The sequence below is a fragment of the Pseudopipra pipra genome, chromosome Z (genome assembly GCF_036250125.1).
Source record: "Pseudopipra pipra isolate bDixPip1 chromosome Z, bDixPip1.hap1, whole genome shotgun sequence".
Taxonomy (NCBI): Eukaryota; Metazoa; Chordata; class Aves; order Passeriformes; family Pipridae; genus Pseudopipra; species Pseudopipra pipra.
Window position 1 is genome coordinate 39364600 of NC_087581.1, and position 21632 is coordinate 39386231.

General features: G+C 36.7%; 2 protein-coding genes across 8 annotated transcripts in view; one reads left to right on the top strand and one right to left on the bottom strand.

Annotated features, from left to right (window-relative positions):
* RPS23 (ribosomal protein S23) overlaps positions 1-21632 on the bottom strand; it is a 427277-nt gene that overhangs the window by 354975 nt on the left and 50670 nt on the right. The gene's annotated exons all lie outside the window — the stretch shown is intronic.
* The window catches only part of XRCC4 (X-ray repair cross complementing 4), a 141210-nt gene continuing 119628 nt past the window's right edge, over positions 51-21632 (top strand). The window contains exons 1-4 of one of the 7 annotated variants that reach the window (XM_064643264.1): positions 80-97; positions 6782-6892; positions 12590-12739; positions 17566-17753. In XM_064643264.1, coding sequence (XP_064499334.1) covers positions 12601-12739; positions 17566-17753 — 327 coding nt within the window. In that variant the 5' untranslated portion in view covers positions 80-97; positions 6782-6892; positions 12590-12600. Of the gene's footprint in view, positions 98-117; positions 305-6781; positions 6893-12589; positions 12740-17565; positions 17754-21632 lie in introns of those variants that run through there. The other 6 variants (XM_064643269.1, XM_064643267.1, XM_064643263.1 and 3 more) reach the window with 6 other exon arrangements.

Sequence of the window (21632 nt, forward strand, 5' to 3'; positions counted from 1 at the left end):
TGCGATTGGTCGCAGTGGCAGGCGGGGGGCGGGACGAAGGGGGCGGACGTGGCACTGATTTGCTGCCGGGGCGCAGGCGGAAGCGGTGGAGCGGGAGGTAGGTTCGGCGTCCCGCCCTGCCCTTTGGGGGGATTGGGCCGTGTGGCACCTGGATTGGGGATCCGAGCGGTGATCCACGGGATGATCCACGGGGTTCGCCGCTGTCCCGTGCCAGGATAACGCTATAACGGCGATCAGTAACCCCTCACCCGGCCCTGCGCCTCCGGGCACGCCGCAGCCACGTGTTTTATTCAACGTCAAAAATGTGGGGGTTTTGGTGGTTTTTTTGGTTGCTTGCTTTGTTGGTGGTTGTATTCGGGGTGTAGAGGTCTCTCCTCGCCCTCCTGCCCCTGCGGGCGTGAGCCCTGTGCTGCCGAAGCCTTAATAACATAAATAACGCCTTAATGAGGCTAGTTTTTTTAATTAGCAGCTTCTTATATTTTCTTCTTCTGTTGTTCCGTAGGCACAATCCAGGCTGGCTTTGGAGGCTACCACAGTCTGCTCTGGTCTCTTGTATTTTGGCTCCTGTTCTCTGTTTTCCCCTTGCAGCAGTTTTCATCCTCTTGTCTGTAATTGCATTTCTCCAAGAATTTTTGAATTTGTTGTCTTAAAGGTGCTTTGTGTCCTCATCATGAACACGGTGTATTCTTTTGGTGACTGAAGACACAGAGTAATTAAAAGAGCTTAGGTTTCCAGTCATACAGACCTCAAAAAGCATTCCTTGGTTTTCATGTCTCTGTTCTCTCTGTGTTTCAGCACCAAATTGTTCTTGTTTGTCTGCTCAATGTGGAACAGGTTTTGCTTTTTCCCTTCGTCAGGGGAAAGATTTTTCACCCTAAAAATAACATTCTGGGATAACATTTTGGGATAACATTTGACATTATTCCTGAAGCTGCTGAGAGTTTGTGTATAAAATATGTTTTTGTAGTGGAATCAAGGCAGTGTTCCATTAAAGCAGAGGATTTTAAGGCAAGTGACACATACACAACCCACTTAAAATGCTCTTGATATCTCCTACAGGGCAACTTCACTTGCAGTAGTAGCTTTGGTCACTACAGTTTACATTTCTCTGATCTCAGATTTGTAGTCCCCAAAAAGGTGACTGGGATGTTTTCAGCAAAATCAAATGTAGAAGCTGAAAATGAAAATAATGTTTCAGCAAAAGCAGATGCAGAATTTCTCGTGTGGATTTTCTCGCATAACTTGCTTTTCTAACTTGTGGGTTTCAGGCACTATGTTGATTTTGGATTTGTTCTTACTTTTCTCTAGATTGTTTAAATTCTAGTAACTATGAAGGCACATTAATTTGCAAATTCATCTACTGATTTAACAGGTAATTAGCAACACATATGATCATTTTCTCGTAATGTGTTATACATCAGTATTTTCTGATATTTCTTACTCCTTTTCTGATACTTCTTATTCTGTTAGTGAATTAACATTCATTGGGTCTGTTTCTTGTCATCACCTGTCAAGGCTTTGGATTAAAAAAAACCCTAAATGCAGTAAGTTCTAAACCCAGCTTTATTATCTAGGATAACCTCACATTAAAGTGCTTGAATGATGTCACATTAAGGGACATTTCTAAAGAGAAGGAAGTTGTGACTGTAACTAGTAGACAACCTCTGGTGGTCACCATGACCCAAGATTTTAGAGACAATAATACCTTTGAACTTTTCTTCTATGTGTCTCTGAGACGGAAGGAGAAAACTTGGTTGTTTTGCCTTTTTCGATTCACTTTTGGATGCTCAAATGTGAATTAGCTACTCAAAAACTTTTCTTGTGATGTCCAAGGAGAGTCCAGCTGTCAGTGCATGGTCACACTACAACCTTTCAGGTTGTCAGCTAGGTTCCTCTAGTGTAGTTTTGTTTACAAACATGCCCTATATGATAAATTTTTTATACTTTTTTCCTACTTCAATAGTTTCTGGTGAGCTCCTGTGTGAAATCCCTTGCAGATTATTGTGCTCATGGATGTGCCACGAGTCCTGCAGGGTCACTTGCTGTTTTGTCTCTGTGCCTGTTTCTGATGTGCTTGTTATCTTTCAGTGCCACTTGAGGATGAGAAATTTTAATCCCTCGCTCTTGTCACCTAGGGATTAGCAGTAGGTGGAGGTTGTTTTTTAAGGGGTTATTTTAGAGCTCAGGAGCCCCAGATGAAAAAGCAACACAGGTCCTTGAAGAGTGGGTGGAATCACCCAGAGTCTGGGGTGAGGTTTTCAGGGATTCCAGTTATTATCTGATTCTTCAAGGTTAACAGGAAGCAGCTGTGATTTCTTCACTGATATATCTGGCAAAAATGTGGGGTGCTTGTTGATTCTGTGTGGAACACATAAAATCATGTGCATGAGTTATGATCTGGACTAACTTCATTAGATAACCAAGAGTCTAATTTAGACAGCTGTTGTAAAATGCTATTAAATGGGTCTTGAAATGATATTTTTTTCCCACCAAAAATGGAGTTTGCTCTAGTTCCATCCCTGACTTGAGCTTTATCCTTTTCCTTGGTTAAGAAACAGTGGCTTTCAACTCCTACTAATTATAATCAGGATGTCTTTGTGGATTTTAGTCTTCCCCACCTCCTTTATCTCTGTAGATGAGGTGGAAAAAAAGGGAAGGTGGTAAAAACCTACTGTGATTTTGAAGATTATGAGTGGAATGTTGTATCAGATAATGTAATGATAAAGAACTGGTGTCCAAGATATGTCAAGACACAAAGGAGTTACTGAATTATGTTTGGTACCATGTTGACACAAGCTCAGGCAAAATGTAGAAAATAATTACAAAACAAATTACTGTTGTTTGCTGATCTAACAGTGTCAAATCTGATCAACACGAAGAACACGTCTTACAGGAAAAGTTCCAAGTTGGAAAAAAAAAGGTTCATTGTATGTGTCTGCCTGGGCAAGGGCCTCCAGTGTTACTGTCTCTTAAGGCAGACTAGTGATTTCCAAAATATTTCTTGATTAAATTAGCCAAATTTGCAAAGCATGGAAAAATATTGGATATTTCTGCATCTTCTCTGCAGACTCTCAGCTGAGTTTTCTGTGAAGGGGTATCCTCCAACTGAGCAGAGATTGTGAAATAAATAGTAACAAAGGGACACCGATATTGTGTGATTTTAAGAGCAGAGAGACTGAGAACTCTTGTGCCCTTGACCTAGACATCAGCCAAATTGCTGGCTATCTTGGGGCAGAAATAATTAGAGGAAGAGTGAGGCTATATATCCTATCACAGCCTGCATTTGTTTTTGTTTGTTTGGTTTGTTTTTTGGTGTTTTTTCATTTAATTGTTTTTGTTTGTTTGTTTTTGGTTTTGGTGGTTTTTTGATTGTATTTTCAAAATTATTCTAATGATTATGAAAAGGATTGTTTGTTTACAAGTCTACAAAGGGGTTATAGTGGCCACCCTTTTCAGCACAGTAGCTGGACAGGAAAGAGGGAGCCTGGGGCTTTCAAAATGCCTTCAGCTGTGTCAGGCCTGAGGTGGAAACCTCACAAAAGCCTGAGGAGGGATTTGCCTGGGCTGAGCCAGTGAGCAAAGATACAACAGTCCTTGGAGGCAGCCAACTGTGTTGTGTGGGCTTATATTAAATTAAATTACCCCAACTGAAAAACTGGTCATTAATTTGCAGAGTCCAGCATGGCCTGGGCAGAAATGTTAATTCTGGTGAAAGCTGACATAATTATTTTTGGAGATAAGAGGCAAGGAACCAGGTGAAGCATCCTGTGTGTCTTGGTAATGAACCTATTTGACTTAAATCTCCTGAAGGAAGTATTAGAGAAAAGGGTTTTTTTTTTCTCGTCTGTATTGGTCAAAGTCTATAGGTGAAAAATGTGCTTTGTATTTCATCGTTTTTTAAAATCTTGGCTGTTCCACAGATTTGTTTTATTAACCTTGACTATCCTAAAAATATTTTTTAATTTTCTTCAAATAAAGAGGTAGAGGAGGAATTTTTTAAGTATATATTAACAGTATATGTATAGTATATGTATATTTTGCATAGTGTGTATATATACTTATATAATTTATATTGTATATATATATTTCATTAATTTCAGATTCATGTTGTGATTTTGGCCCTTTTGATGGTAAAAAAAAAAAAGGGGAACTTGTAACATTGAAAGAGAAGAAAATGTATTGTGGGAGTACTTTACCTAAAACTGCACTGAAACAGTTTATTTGGGCCGTGGAGAAGTGACTCTTGCGCACAAAGGGTTTGTGCACAGAACACTTTTGTTTTTTTTATGCTCATATACCTGCATTAATTGAGTTCTCAGGCTTACATCCTTAACACAGCACTCTAAGACCCCTCTGGTGCTTCAGACTTTACATTTTAAGATCTGTGTAACTGGTAGAGTGTCAAAGCACTTTTATGCTGTATTTTCCTAATGAGTGCTTAATTGCCCTCTCAGCTCAAGTGTCAGTGGCATTTTTCCCCTGGTGTGCCCCTGCTGTGTCATCTGCAGATTTCATTTAAAGAATTCTTTAGTAGATGTGAGGCAAAACTAATATTGAAAAACTGGTTTCCTGAAGTAGACTCCCCACTTGGCATTAAGTGTCTTGGGAAAGGGTTAAATTTTTGAGCAGGGTTTTGTTGGTTTGTTTTTTTTTCCTTTTTTTCCTAGTCCACAGTAAGAACTATCACATGAAAGAGTTATGAAAATTGCTTGGAAAAGCAGTGAGCTGATGTGTCTGGAGAGGCTTTATATTTTTTATGTACAGAACTTAAGATGCAGAAAGCACAGGGGACTCCTGTGAAGCTCTTTGTGGGTTCTTTCCTCCCTGAATGTGGCTTTTATTTGAAGTTCTGATTCACTACAAGCTCATAGATTCATAAATGATGGCTCAGGGTCTAAATTCAGTGGCCACTGAATTTTCTGTGGAACTGTGTCCTTATTTTTTTTATATATATCTATATATTTTTTTTTTTTCTTAGAACAAAGGTTCTTGTTTGCTCAGTGCTTAGTGAGGTTATGAGATTTGTGTAGTGGTGCTTCTGCCCTGATTTGGTTGGTTAAATGTGCATTATCACAAAGCCTAAGCTAAAGTGGTGCCTGTGGAAACAAGTGAAATAGGTATTCAGTGTATATGTCTCTTTGCCTTATCTTCAAACTCCGCCTAATCCATCAGAAAAGTAATTAATGTTCAATGCCAAGTGACAAACGTGGCACTTAAATTTAAGTGCATCGAAAGTGAATAACTCAGTTTGTTGTGAACATCTTGTGAATTATTTTTCCATGTGGGTCAGACAAAACAAAGTGAATTACAATTTTTAAATTAATAAATTTAAGTAGTGTGAGCTCTTTGTTTTCAGGGAGCTCAATGTTGCCTTTTTCCAGTAGATAAATAGTGAATGGAAAGAAAAACATAATAAAACTTTCGTTAAATGAAGACTGGGTAATGCAGAATTTTCTTCAAAGAAAGTGCCTTAGGAAACAGTTTAGCAAGATGAAGCAATTTAGAGCCTGAGCCCATTTTTTATTATTAATTTGACAGGGACGTGAAATTAAAATAATCCATCTCTTTGAAAAGTCTTAGGTGTAGAGGTGGGAGGATGTGTAAGGCTTCTCATTTATACCTGCCCTTGTTCCACTGAAGTGGCTACATTTGGTGAAACTTATTTTTCCAGGTTACTGGGCTCAATTTTTCAAAACTCCTCAGAAACCTTACATGCAGAATTATGCCCATATGTATTTACCTGACACACTGATTTCTTTGTTTCATTTATCTTTGTTTCAGACTTATTACTCTTGCCTATGGAGCTACTGTGGATTCAGTAGTACTGAATTTAGTAGACTGAAAAATTAAAAAAGAAAAAGGCAGATTTTAGTGGAATCTGTCACTCAGTGATGTTAAGTTTAATGTGTTTACAGAAACAGCAAGATCATACTGTGGGGACTAAAAAGTAGAAAACAAAGGAAGTCTGTGGAACAGATTTCTATTGAATATCCTGATAATATTTAATCCTGAAGAAGGCAATGTTTTGGAAAACAGATGATACCTCAACCAGACTACTGTGTTATCCAAATATACATAAAAAACCATACATATCGGAGTATTTTTGGATGAACAAAGGGTGATTAAAACATGCTGCTTTTTTTTTCCCCTCCCCTAAAAAATTCCTCAACTGTACTGTCTTCAAATACATAATATTGTATTACTGAGCACTGCAGAGATGTTTTAAAAATACGTCTAGGATACTTGAAATTGTCATATCTTTGTTTTTACTGATTGAATACGTTGGGCTTAGAAGTTGCATCTGGCACAATTTCCTTTTTCTGCTTTTTATCTGCAAAACTCATAACACTTTTAGTGCTGTCTTTTCAGAGAGATTATGGGGGAGATTGATATATGCTTATATTGATTTTTTTTTTTAATTTAAATGGGGAGGTGAGTTATTTTGGAGACACGTTTATCTTATTAATAAATAGCCTAAGGTTTTCAAGGGGAGGCACTATACCACCCTTGGCTTTGGTAGGACCTTGGAAAGCCAGGGTGGAGTTATAAAGGATTTGTTGGGACTTGCGTCTCCCAGAGGCAAGAGGAGTCTGGTTCTCTGAGACACGCCTGCTGACTCTTCATCCCAGATCTGCCCTCTGGAAGCTGGTCTGGTTGTTATCTTTCATCTTTGCTCCCTTCTATGCACATGTTTTAGTAACTTTGCCACAAATATTAACCTTTTCATCAGTAAATGTGTTCATTGCATGACTTTATTTTATTTTTATTTTATTGTTTACAGGTTTATAACAGTGTATCCTGGTTTATCTTTGGATGTTGGAAAGTGAGGATTTGCCAGCACACTGAACTGTTAGCGTTGGGAAGAATTGGTAGAAAAGGGTGAAAAAGAAAGGTTTGTCCCTTTTATAAAAAGCTATCTGGGTATTCCCTTATTTGCTAGTATTTACTAGTATAATTGCCCAGTATTTACTAGTATAATTATTTTAATACATTGAAGGCCTTTTTTTTTAACCTTATTACAGCTTAATGTAGATGCTCATAAGTAAACTTGGCAAGTCTGGATGCCTGGAGTGGGTAGTGGGTTAGGCCTGAGACTTCAATGGGATGAAAGACACCAGGGTGGGCTTTGCCTCCAGGCTACAATTAAGATCAAGGCTTTTTAGTAAGATTCGTACTATAAAGGTTGTTGACTGTCTGCTTCCTTCTGTTTCTCCTCATTTTTCAGCTGGTGACTGCAGTAAATAAGCCTGACAGGGGTTGTTCCTTATCATGGATTCCACATCTTTTGTGGCAAATCTTCTATATCTTGCTGTCCCATGGGGTTTGACAAGCTCAAGACTGATTTTTTTTTTTGTTCTTTTTTTTGTTTGTTTTGGTTTTGGTTTTTTTTGGAGGGAACAATTGCACAGAAAAGTATGTGTATGTTTCCAATCCTTTTGTGGCTGCCATGAAACAGTGGGAAGGAAGCAGTGCAAATATGAGCCATGTGAGCCTTGATTCTTTAGTTCAGTCTATGATCTCTTGATCAAATATTGCCATGTAGGACCAAATTTTTAAAATGGCCCGTTTTCCTGCACAAAGTTATAAACCCGCTCAGTCACTGCTTTACATCCAGTACCAATTTTTGGTTCATTTATCTTCAAGACAGAGCTGCATTATTGACAAAATTGTAATCCTTGTGCTTTTAATATAGAGTGAATTTAAAAGAACCACTAGATATAATTTAGGATGTATGTAATATAAAAATGCCTTAGCCCCCTAAATTTCATTAGAAAAAAGAGCTCTTTCTAATTTTTTCTTCTCTTCTTTGGTATTCAGATTTATCTTTAAGTTACAGATGAAGGCTATTATTGAGGCTTTCTTCAGTGTCAGACAAGTATTGTGGCCAAGGGGATGGGAAGCTTTTTGTGAGATGGGACAGGAAAGATGCTGTATTGTTTTCTTCATGTTTGTTGGCCCAATCGTGTTCTTTCAAAAAGAAAAGAAAGAAGAGGAAGTCTCTATTGAATCAATAGTAGTTCTAAGATTAATGCAGTCAGAGTTGAAGTTTTTGGCAGGTCTTTTAATGCTCTTTCTCTTGAAGTATTTGAGTTAATGGAATTTTAAATTAACACGCGAGAATATCAATTTCTGTGAAATATATAACTGGAAATATGCATAAATATAGGTATTATCTTATTTCCTCCTGTTAGAAAACATGGTGATAGCTAGTTTTAATCTTTAAAAGCAATCTTGAGTTTTTCTTGATTGGTTTAACTCTACAATTATTGACTTGTAAGTATGTGTAGGATCTCCTGAACAGCACCTGTTCTCTGATTATAAATTAACTATTAACTTCCTTCTGATTATTGGATTCTGGTTAGTAGTTGTTCTGGTCAGAAGGGATCGAACTTTAGGCTTTAATAGCAGTGTATGGTCTTCTATTCTGAACTCCCATTTTTCTTAATAAGAAAGCACTTAAGTTAATTGCTCCCTTTCAAAGACATAGTAGCTCTTTCTGGTCTGTAAGTAGCCTTTCATGCGTAGCTGCTGAGGTTTGAAACACCTGCAACCCAAGCAATTTGAAAAAAAAAGCCATTAGTCTGCTTGGAGGAAAAAAAAATAAAGTGCTGAAGTTCAAAATATTATCAATGATGCTGTGTTGGAGCAGCCTGAAAGATCTGGCTTTTGGTGTGGGCTTAGTGCTATCCAAAACAACATATAAAATCCTTTGTAAACCAGTTTTAAAAGTGTCTTGTTTATTCAGAAGCCCCTGTGTGCAGTGTTTGTTCTGAGAGCAGAGGCACCAGCCAACAAGTGATTTCTCCTCAGAAAGAAACATTGCCTAATGTAGATTATGGAAGCCAAAGACCAAAGGGACAAAGTGCTAAAGATAAACAGCTCAATCTCCAACTATTCAAAGGCCTCAGTAAAGCCTCTGATTTACAGATTTGGGGTGGGACTTGACTATTCCCACCTGCAAGTCTTGGGTCCTTGGCTCTGGCATGGTGAGGTGCTGGTGTTCTGTGTGACCCTCTGTGCCCTTCAGGAGTAAAACACTGGCTTTCTTATGGCCCTAGCACATCAGTGTTGTGCAGGTTTTCTTTGTCATAATCAAGCGAAGGAAGAAAGTACTGGCTGCTCCCATTTTACTGAGACAGTGAAGGGAAAGAGCCCACAGACATGGCATTGGTGAATATCGAGTGGCACTTGAAAGTACTCCTCTGGCCTAATGGATTCAGAGGTGCTCTTTAGACTGCAATAATGAGTCTGATTTCAATAATTTAGTTTATTGGGTAGCAATAAAAACATAATCTATTTTTATGCAATGATTTTATGGTTTTTTGACAATCTTTGCCAGCAGCTGGACTGGTAAATAGTAAGACTCACAAAATTCAGGTGGCTCTTTTAACCATTTTGAGCATTAATACAGTTCCTACCTTCCCACACAAAGATGCAAAAGGAAAAGTACGTCCTAAAGTTTCAACTTTGTATTTTTGGCTCTATTTCATCATGAAATTTTGACTTGGTGGAAGTAGTTGATCGGTGAAGAGTCACGTGCACTTGGTGTGTTGGAAAGTGATGGGGTGATGAGGGAATTTTAGTGAGTAGGTGGTGGATTGGGATGGATTAGTTATGAGGAGAGTGTTTTGTGTCAGCTCTTGAAGTATAGAGCAAGACATCTTTTAAAGATGTTAAATAGAGTTACTGGAATGTAGGTAGAATGTCCAATTTCCAAATTCCTCCATCTGAAGTTCTTGTTTCGGAAATACAGTGGTGTACATCTGTTGTTGCCTTGAGAATGAGTGCATTCACCTTATGGTGAATTAGTAAGGAATATGCTCTGTTTTAATGTCTGTATTTTTATTTTCTATAGTGGTAATTGCTAGCTGCTAAGTAGTTAGGTAGCTCCTTTGCTATTTTTTCCTGTATTCATGCTTTAATTGTATGCAGTATATCCATTTACTCAACACTACACTAAACTCTGAAAGAGTTTTACTGTTGGGAGGCTTGTGGAAAAGGAAATATTTTTTTTGTTGTTTTCATTATTGTTTAGTTTACAAACAGGTTTTTGCAAAAGCAGTAAAGTACAATATTATTGTTTGCAGTGTTGTTTCTATGTGCTGTGTTGGTCAGACTGATTTTCACGAAGAGGGTTTGTTCCTCCTCTTGAAGAGAAGTATGTAACAGTCATTATATACAGCCAAGAACCCTTAAGCTTTTGCTGATGGGTTGGAACACTTGAGTGCTTGGGGATGTGAAGCCAAGCTGAGCTCTGCTTAGTGAGGCAGTTTCTAAACATGAAGTAATAAGAAATACTCCTTTCAAAAGGTCAGTGAGCACACTGGAGGAGATAAAAGCTGGGAGAAAGTATCTTCATTTTATGCTGTCTGGGAAAATTGTTCAGAGACACACAGTAAAACATGGAAAAGCAGGAAAACTGTATTTTGCATTTATTTTGAAACATTCTTCTGCTTTGTGTGTGTCTCCTCAGTGTGTTTTCATTGAGGTTGTGCTTTACCACAGGTGTACAAGTTGTGTGGGGGGCTTTCTCAGCTCTATTAACAGGCTCTTCCATTACACTGGTAGGTGACCGCTTACGGATGTTGTCTAAACAGAATCTTAATTTTTACCTATTCCATATCTCTCCAGTAAAATACTGTTGTGTGAAGGTGAAGTCATGGGATATTATTATATCAAATTAATTTAGTCTCAGGCCTTAAAAACCTTGTTAGTGCATCTTTAAATAAATAAATAAATAGATTTCTTTGCGGTATGACTCTTGACCTGTTTTTCTGACTCAGGACTGACACTTCATTGCCTTTATATAAACAGAAAATTTAACTCTGTTGCTTTGTTTTCTGTTATAAACAGTCTGTGTTAACAACAAAGCCTCTGGTGCAGGTGGTTTTCACTGAATGATACTCTGCTTTGTCATAAGAATCAAATAAAACAAGCAAAATCTCCCCATTGGACTGTATATATGCATCATTACCTTGAGTGCTGTCTGTCGGGGTTGTGTGCTACAATCTTTAAGTAAAAAAGAGTAATTGGAGTCTTTTTAAAAACACTGTCTTTCAGAGAAGGACTTCTATGAAAATATTTCATTGTATTTTTCCAGAATAAGCAAAAACCAAAAGGGAATCTGACAGGCAAAGGAAAATACATGTCTGTGTGCTTGAGCATGCTTTATCAATTACTTGTTTTTCCTTCCCTGTGCTCTTTATTGACCCATGTCCAGCCACTTAATGCCCTACAAATCTTTATAATGTCTGTATTTCTAGAATCACTAATTGCAAAGGCATTGTTCCAGTTGTCCATGCCCCAAATATTTAATTTTTTTTCTTGCTTAGAGGTGCACAGACATGCCGTAGGTTTTCGGAAGTGGCCATTTGCTTGATGATGAAAATAGAAAACCTGTTTGTTTTCTTTTTTGACACAAACTAATTTTTCTATATTGTTTTTGAGTAACATTTTAGTTTCTGGTGCATTTGCAGGGAATGGAAAGCTGGAGTATGACATCTGTGGTAGTAAACACACTGGTGGTTTATGGATGTAAATAGTAAAGCTTTATGCTTGAAAACGAAGTGTTACATATTTTGCTTCTTTTGAATACTGTGCACTTGTCTGGGATGAGTTTCAAATATTGATGGGTGCTGAGCTGGACAAATCAGGCACAAGACAGTCAACTACAGTTAAAACTGTTCCTCCCAATATGAAAATGCCAAGTTTTGGTGAGGCCTCATGTAGTTAAATCTGTATCTAGATTTGGCTCTCAGTGTCCATGAGCAAAGAATGAACTTCCTTCTACTACCACTTGAAGAACAGAGTCCCCTCAGGGCCTGAACTGATCTTGATCATGGTTATTTATTGCTACACTTTAGGTGGAAAACTTGATAGAGCATTTCGTACCCAACTTGTCTGAGCATCATTGTACTCAGTAGATGCAGTTTAAATACCTCAGTTGGGTTTTTGCTGCTTTTACATGCTGTTTTTAGGGTGTGAGTGAACATGTAGCCTTTTACCAGTCACATCACTCAGTCAGATTAGACTATATATAAATATATATATAATATATTAAACTATATATATATACACCTTCTAAATTCTTAGAAGGTCTTATGTCAAGCACAGGTTGCCAAGTTGCTTTGCAAAAATTCACCATAACATCATATATTTTGTTTTCCACTGCACCCATTGTTTAAAATATTTTCTCTGGGTTGCTGCCATTTGCTGCACTCTGTGCAGCTTTCATGTGATATTCTTCCAGATGAATATTGATTACTTGGAATTATATTAAATGTGCTGTACGTTGGGTGATGGCAAGTTAAAAACAGAGCCATGGGGAGAGTGCTTGTGTATTGTAATTTCTGACAGCTTCTTAATTTGAATTCTTAATTCAAATATATGTGATTGTTGACACTGTTCTTTTAAACCCTACTTATTATAGTTCAGTTTTCTGCTTGTAAATATCTCTGACAAACTGAAAGAAAATTGAATAAAATTACAAACATGCTTAAGTTTGTATATTCCCCCTCCAACTCCCATACTAGTTATGTAAAGCTGTTAAGCACCCCATGGGAAATAACAAGATTATCTTTTTAAACAGGTGCTGGGAAAATGGAGAAGATTCTGAACAGAATTCATCTAGTTTCTGATCCAGAAGCAACCTACTTCCTACAAGTATCATGGGAAAAGGATTTAGGCACTGGCTTCAGTATACTTCTTAGTGATGGTCAGTTCTCATGGGCTGGGACAGGTAATGATGGATAGAGAGAAAAAATATTTTAATTTAAATTATTACTGGTTTTATTACTCTTTTTAAACACTTTTTAAACTGTGACCTGCCATAGTCTGGGTTTGTAGCTGGGAGGACAACAGCACAAAGGGGTTCTGACAATGTAGAAGGTCTGGAGCTACCGCAAGTTTATTGTGGGGATGCACCGGCTTGTATAGAGTTCTGGGGGAAGGTACTGGAAAAGTAGGTGGAGCGTGAGACTCACAGGTGAGGAAACAAAACAGGCAATAAACCAGGAAAGGTAGGAGGGAAAATAAGACAATCAGGGACCAATAACAAATTACTCCACACTGTGGCAAATCTTAGCCAATCAGTGTGAGGAACAGGAACATGAGGGAGCTAACAAGTCTGGACATGTCCATGCAATAGAAATAACTGGGGTACATTAATAAAAAGCATGCATTAACAATCCATATGTGTTTTTAAGATTAAGTCTTTTTCTGTTGTATTGTCCTTCAATTTCTGTAAATCTCGCGCCACTTCTGGAATCTTTTCCATTTGTTTTCCTCGTCCTCCACAGTGACCATGGCTTGCATCACAGAACCATTTTATGGGTGTTACCTGTCCCTGCTAATGGAGAGGGGGGGTTCATGATATACTGGGACATGACCAGAGAACTTTCAAATCTGGAAAAAGGAGTGTCAAAGCTAATGCTAATTGATTTAGGACATGGATATGCAATGTTTTCTCAAGAATATATAATTTCTTGGAGTGATACTGGAGTATCACTTATGTATCTTCTCCAGATTCCTGAGCAAATGTTGGTGCAAGTTCCATTTCCAAATTAAGAGTTCATGAAGTGTTTAGTTGAAGATGTTTATGAAATGTTTTCATAAAATCTTAATAATTGAAGGTAATTATATTTGGTACTGAGGTGAATTTTTGGGAAGGAGAACGGACAATAAGTTATCAAAAGAATCAAATAAAAAATAGCCTGTTGGATTTTTTTTTCCTCCACTCAGAAACCTGAATAAGAGGATGGATCTCTGCATATGTGAATGCTTTTCTCTTTAACACCTAAAGAAAAAAGGAAAGATTTGTGTGTTCCTTGAGAAATCTGTCAAATACTTGATCAAAAACCCTTCTCTCAGTGGCAAAAGTATTTCAAGGGTGGGAAAGAATTATATATTTTACAGCATATTATGGGCAAAAATATTTTCTAGACTCTATATCTGAATTATGAAAGTATATGTCTGTGTAGTTGCTTCCTTTCTTCTCCTTGCCCAGTGCGTGTTGTTTTTGCCCAGTTTCTCCTACATAAGTCAAGCGTTCATGTAGGTCTGAGATCTTTATATATACAGAGATTTAGATATAGAGAGATAGATATATGTATGTATATGTGTCTACATATAAATTAAATCTGCTCTTCCATATTCCTTTTAACATTTCACACAAATCATTGATCAGGAGTTCCTACACAAGACAAATACATGTATTCCAATCCTGATTCCCTGTAGACTGGCATGAAAGATTTTTCTTTCTTGGTTTAACAATAATGAAATTAATATTTTAAAATAACAAGAAGGGTATTAACACTGATAAATACTTAACTAATTGTACATACTAATTTTTCTGTTTAAAAGGTCTTCTCATTTTTCTTACATGACTTTGAATTCTAAGTTTAAATTCACAGAAAGCCAATTCTTATTTTTCTAAGTGAAAGCTATGTCCTATAACTGGAAGCCTATAGAAAGAATACATAGACACAGTTCTCATTTTGTTAACTTCCTGCATCTGGCAGAATGGCTAGATAATCCATTTCCCAAAACAGAGGGCCAGTGAAAGCAGGATGACCTCACTCTATTAAAAGGAAAGAAAGAGACCCACAACAGTTTAGCTTGAGCTCTGGGTACTCATCCAAAGGAGAGTGCTTCTGCTTCTGTAAGATCTGATCCATTTCTAAGGAATTCTTACTGAATTTGTAGTCCCTTGAATAGTTTCATTAGGAGTTGATGTTTTTGTGCAAGAGCCTTTCCTACCTCACAGATCTGCATTTTCATACACCCAGCATTGTTTTTGGTCACTTTTTAAAGTTATTACGTCACATTTGAAGCTACTTAGGTTCTAAACTGGGAGGAGGGAAAGCAATGGCCAGAATATTCTTGCTGTGGGAAATCCCTTCTCAGTTTCTCAAGCTGTGGATTATTTTGCTTGGCAAGACCTACCGGGAAGTGAGTGAAAGTTGCTGATGGAGTTGTCTTTTATGGATTTTGTCTATTTAATGTGATGATGAAAAGTGTTAGGAGTTCTATTTAAGAAGAGGAGAAAAAAAGTAAATGTTGGAGGGGAGGGGAAGCACAAAAATATGCAACATAATATAATGTATAAGCTTCGTATTGGGTTAAAGGACTGCAGCTCTATGGTTTTATACATTTCATGTTTCTCTAATGATTGATCAGGTCTGCTGGTTTTATAAGATAAAGGAACATGAAGCATTGTACAGGCACCACAGGAGAAAAAACCCACAGTGCTCTATTGTTTTTATAACTTCCTTATTTTCATTAAAAGTTTTCATAAGTTATCCTCAGTGTTGAGATCACTATTCTGGACAAACACTTGTTTTTGCGAGTATTTCAAACTTACTTTTTTCTGCCCCTCTTTGCCTCATAAAAATGTTTTGGTTCTTGCTATATGTAGATTGTTAGCTCTGCAAGATGAGTGTAGCTGAAATTGTTCCTTGGCTTGTGGGTTTAGCTTTTTCCTGACAGTAGTTCCACTGTATCATTCTATATATGAAAAATAGAAGTGCTGCTTTCAGTTTTGAAAAAAATCAAGATACAGCTGGCGATTGTTGAAGTCTTAAGCCTTTCTGACAACATTTATTTTATGCTTCAAATAAGTTTTAAAAATCTTGGAAAATGCTGATTATGAGGTTATTTTATTTGTCATTTATTCTAATGCATGTTCTGCAGCACTCCTATATCCTGTATAGGATATTATGTAATAGGACGTTACGTATAATAACATTTCTGCATTTTCTGATATCTGCTGAATGTTTGTGTTGTTGCAGATTTGATGAAATGCTTTGTATCCTGCCTTGTCCTTTTACTTTATGTTAGGCTTGTATGAGTTTGACGGGTTTCTTCTTGTATCTTAAAAGAAGAGAGGAGCAGAAAATACTAATTTTTAAGAATTTTCTCTTAAGAATAATATGGAAGACTTTGTGACAGACTTCACACTGCCGGAGGCTTGCCATTGCACATCTTAAGTGTGACAAAAGCTGACTTACTTGTGTTTATTGAGCGTATTTCCATTCTTTCTTTTTTTTTTTTCTTTTCCTGTTTTCTTTTCACTTATAACTCTAAAGCAGTTTGTTTCTATTGCAGAGTAATGGTTCTCAGGGGATATTTTTAAGGGCTGAAAGAAATATTTCTCCCATCTTTGTGGAGGGTAAGGGGATTGATTTAATCAACTGGAGTCTGGTCAGCCAGAGGATGTTGAAGGAAAAGTCTTGAAACCATTTTGAAAAATACTAAGAACAAGATAGTGAGGAGTCAGTGTGGATTTATAAAGGTGAAATTATGCCTGACCCATCCAGTAACCTCCTCTGAAATTAACAACTTGTTGCATGAGGTGAAGGCAGGGGATGTTATTTATTTTGTCTTTGTCTGGCAAGGGTTTCAATGCTGGGTCCTCTAAAATCCTCAAAAACTGGTGAAAATAAGCTAAAATTCCTGCAGGTGCACAACAAATCCAGAAATCCTGAAATGTGTGAGGCTATAACTATTTATAGCAAATAATTATGCATTTGCCTCTTTGCTGTATTTTTATATGATGGATTGGTTTGATTCATACTGCTTTACAATATAAGTTTAGCTACTGTGTTGAGAAGACTGGAGAAAAATGAGGCAATTTGAAGAGGCTCATGTTTGGTTGAAATGCTGTTCTATTTCTGTCAGTGTGATTTCAATACATGTACAGACTCTATGTCTCGGTATGAAACTATTTTTAAAGGCATTTATATAGAGAAGACATTCAACTATTAATAGGGCTTTTGAGTGGGATACTTGCAGTTCTGTGAAGGATGTATTTTGTTGGGTTTTGGGTTGTTTTTTGGTGGTTTTGTTTGCTTTTTTGTTTTGGTTTGTTTGGGTTTTTTTTCTTTTGTTTTAAGGCTTTCATGAAGTAATGTCTTTTACTCTCTTAAATGCTGGGCAAATGCTAGAAGTCTTGTTGAAGTCTTAAGCCTTTCTGACAACATTTATTTCATGGTTAAAATAAGAGCAAGCAGGAGTAAATGACAATCCAGAGCAGTCTTCCTCAGAAGATTGTTGGAAAGAAAAGGAAAGAGTTCCGTTAATCAAGTAAACAATCTAAAATACTGTATTGGTAGGCTGCACATCAAAGCCTAAATTACAATATACAGATTCTCTCTTTAATTTGCTTATATCTGTCTATCTTTGGTGAAAGATTAATGTTTTTCAGAGTGACTTTAGGCAAGTAAAATTGAGGACAAGTAGCAATAAACCATTTTCAGACAGGAAAAAAAGGGACAGAACTTAATACCTATGAAAAACACAGTATTCCTGCTACATTTCCATTAGTGGAAATGGCACACTGGCACACTGATGTATGCCAAGGAAAGAATAGTTTCCTAATATTTCAGAGAATCATAGAATGGCTTGGGTTGGAAAGGACCTTAAAGATGATCTAGTCAGTGTGTGTCTGTATGTCCATATAAATATATATAAAATATATGTGTATTGTGATATGGATAATAATATGTATGATATATGCATGTTCACACACATGTGCGTATTTATTCCTCACATGTTTCTTTCTGATAGTGTCTGAAGCAGAAATTTCCAGGGAGGCTGCTGACATGGAAATGAACAAGGAAAAGTATGTGGAAGAGCTGAAGAAAGCATTGGTGACTAGAGAAGAGTCAGCTGGCAAATACAACTATCTGATTTCAAGAGATCATGAAAATGTGGTGTGTCAGTTCTCCTATGAAAGAAGTCTGAAAGATGGCTCTGTAAGTAGTTAAAAGTTTAAATTTTCCTCTCAAACTGTGAGAAGGATCTTCTTATAATCTGTATCTGTAGACACTTTTTGGTTATTTCAGGTTGTGGTTTCTTGTTAAAACTTTTCTGAGGAAGAAGCTAATTTAAGGTAATCCTCCTAGTTTGTGCTCTTTTCTTTATTATATTTTATTAGATGCCTTTTTCCTTGTGCAATATAGGAAATTTCAGCCCAGTTTGACTATTGAGATGCCAAAGGTTAAGTGATACAAATCTTCCAGTCTGTGTTATCAGTTTTTCTATGTATTTACCCAAGGCCATATTGACTCTAAACCACTTTTTGATGCTTCTTGTGAGTTGTTTGTGAGTGCTGTTCGCAGAATCTAGGTCAGGATTGCAAGTTTAGGGCCAAATTGTACTTAGAAAATGAAAGCAGTAAGTTTAAGAATCCTAGTTTTCTTGTCTGTGTCACACATAATATATTCTAAATAGAAGACAGATTAAATACATACTATATTTTAATAAGCAAAAGTATCTTTGTGTGTCTGGGCTCACATAATACACATTTCCATCAATGAAGGTTTATGAGAAATTAAATCGTATGAAAACATTTTTATGTCAATTTAGGAAATAATCTGGCCAAAGAAACTGAAAATGCAAAGAGCCCTGATTGTTATGTATGCTTTTAGGTTTGGGTGTCAAGAGAGTGTTTCTAGAAAAGATGTCATTTCTTGGGTGAAAGTTTTAGCACAGGTACTAAACTAATGCCTACAAATAAAATTGCCAAAGCAATTATATAAAATTAAGTAATAGAACTAAAGAATAGAAATAGCTTTCACGTGAGTAATAGAATATGTTTTCAAATGTTTTGCAAATTATCTATGAAAGTATTTGTGATCTGTCTCTTTCAGCATCACATTAGGAAATTAATCTTCCTGGGCTCTGTACATCCAGGGGGCTGATATTCACCTAAATGTACATTTACCTCAGAGGAAGTGTAGACAAACTGCTCTGCAACTTAAACAGGACTTCAATTCAGTGTTTATCTCCTGTCAGTACTTATTTTGTCTTTACATCTTTTATTTAGTCATTATGAATATTTTCTCCTTCTCTTTTCATATATTATAAACAAATTATAATGCGTTGCAGGGCAAGGGTGAGAAAATTCTATCAAACTATGAGGAATAAATAGGATATTAATATTCTTTAAGATAATTAAGAATTAATTTATTATTAAAATTTAATAATTGAGGTAATGCTTTTTAGTTAAAAATCCCAGAAATTCTTAAATGTATTGTTACACTTTGAGCTATAAAATGCTTATCAATTCATGTAGTTATCTATTATTTTGAAATTTTTCATCAGCAATGCTTTGTGTACAGAATAAGTACTGAGTAAACAGATATAATTTGTCATAAAAAAGAAAAGCTTTCCTATGGTAGTGCATCAGAAGTGAGTGTTAAAAATTTTTAGGCCTTAAAAAGCAGTATTTGTAGTATTACAGATGAGTAATTTAATCTTCATTGGCTGAAAGTTAGCTGTGCCACCAGTGTCACTTGATTTTCTTGAGCATAACTTTGAGCTTGGTGATTACTGATTTTTGAAATACTCTTATGTGTATTCTTTATATAATTTATAGATATGCATGTAATTTCAGGGTTTTAGAGGATGCATAAATCTGAATAACTCTATTTTCAATTTTTTTTTTTTTTTCATTTTTGTCATACAGTTACACATTCATTTTCCAGTCTTCTGGTAGAGAATATCAATAGTTTTGGATTAATGACTGGTAGTAGTCCCTGGATGATGATAAAATGTGCTAGCTACTGACTTTTTGTTTTCATGGCTGTACCAAACTGTGATATTTGAAATAATTTTTACCTCCTTTGGAAAAGGTTGCTAAAGCTCTGCTTACCTAAAATTTAATTATGTGCCAAAACTGCATTGGGTGGTCTATGGGAGTGCAAATAAAAATAATGGAATGATGTTAAGCAAAGGAAAACATAAGTATATTACTGGGGAATATTTTTTGATGTGGAAATTTTTTTTACTGCCTAAGTGTTTTCCAGAGGAAGTGGTGGAAGCCCCATTGTATCCCTTAAAAAGGGACTGGACAGAGGAGTGGAAAATGCATTCTAATTATCCTGCATTGGCAGTATAGTATATTTGATGACTTAGTAAGGTGCCTGATTCATCTGTTGTTTAGTTGATGAGCAAGTACTTCCCTGAACTGATGTCTCCCACCAAAATTAGATATTTAAAAATAAATGCTTTTACCTCCTGCACTATTTCGACTGAATGAAACCAAACCTGTCTCTCCAAATAATTTTTATAATGATTGATATTTAATAATTGTGTGTATGGATGGTTTATGTAGTGAATGAGTGCTGATAGGTTTTGTTTTAAAATAGATGGAAAACTCACAAGTCAGAAATCTGATTTAAGTGAGATCCTCTGAAATGTGTTTATTTTGTAGTGTCACGGTTTCATGTAGTGTTAAAAACAACAGAATAAGAATAATAATCTAATTTAAGGGAAGTCCATAAGGGCTTTAGTGCTTTCTTACTTATCTTTTTGAAACGGTGGTCAGGTGAAGATAAAATGATGTCTTGAGTTTTATAAATACTGGTTCTAGCTGTGCCTCAGGCTGATGCAGCTGTGCCTAAAATGTTATGCCTTTAAAAATGGGGGGGGGGGTGTTTTGTGGACATTCGGACGTGTTTTGTGGAAATTGGGGTGTGTTTTGTGAACATTGGGACTGTTTCATGATTTATCTTCCTCCTGACAGGTGGCTTTACTGCAGGGCCTTGGGCGCTGTGCCCTCAGGAGCTGTTTATGGGGTGGTGAGGGCACAGTGTCGGCTGTCGGAGTGACATTAAAATAACAATGGTCTCGGTATATACAGTGGGAATTGTGTGTCGAGACAGCTGCGGTGAGAAAGGGCCACACACACGGAGGCCTCAGCGAGGGGCCATTGAGGCTGGTCCAGCTCAACTGCTGCCACCTAAACAAACATCACCACAGAGTCAGTGATTTAACGCTTGATCTAAGTAGGTGACCACTTGGAAGTAAACCTTTCCAAGTACTTTAGCGAGTCACTCTGCATATAATAAATAATGTAAATCTGGCAAGCTTTTTTTTTTTCCTGAAGGCTGCCAATTAAATAGACTAAATAGCCTTTGATAAACATTTATTTGAGTGCTGGCAGTGTCTTTTTTTTACGGTGATGTGACAGGCTCTGGGGCTTTTTTCCCTTGCCTTTCGCTGAAGTTTGAAAACAGGGAGGATAAGCGCTTAACAAATTCCACCTTAGATGCAGTACTGTTGCTAATTAGGATGATGGAAGAGATGCTGTTATTTGTCTCTCCTGTTTCCTGTGGCTGCTTTTCCCTTGGTCGGTTCTGTGAGTTCATTGTGAGTTTATTACAAGTTTAAAAATAGCTGAAAAAGCTCCTTCTAACCAAAACTTCTTGCAGCGTTCTGAATAAGAGGAGTAGAATGGGTAGGGCACTTTTACACTGTCCAAACTGTCTTGGTTCAAGGTTTGGAGAGTTTCTTTGCTCCAGACCTCTGAGGATATGTTGTTTGGTTAACAAAGTTCACTGAGAGTTCAGGTTATTTCCCAGGCAATTGGACCAACTGCTCAGCTGAGAAGACAGAAAGATGAAATGATTAATCTTTAGGTCAGTGTAAAAGTAATGATTCTTCCATATCACTTATACCTATGTACCTCAGGATTTGAGAATGGACAGTTGGATAAGTTTCTTCAAAGCCCAGTTTAGAAGTAACTTTTTACAAATGAGCATTATATAATAAAAACAGTAAGTGTTATCTTTTTCATAATCTCAGACTTCTAAGTGCTACATGATTTTTCCCATCTTGCCTCATGTGTA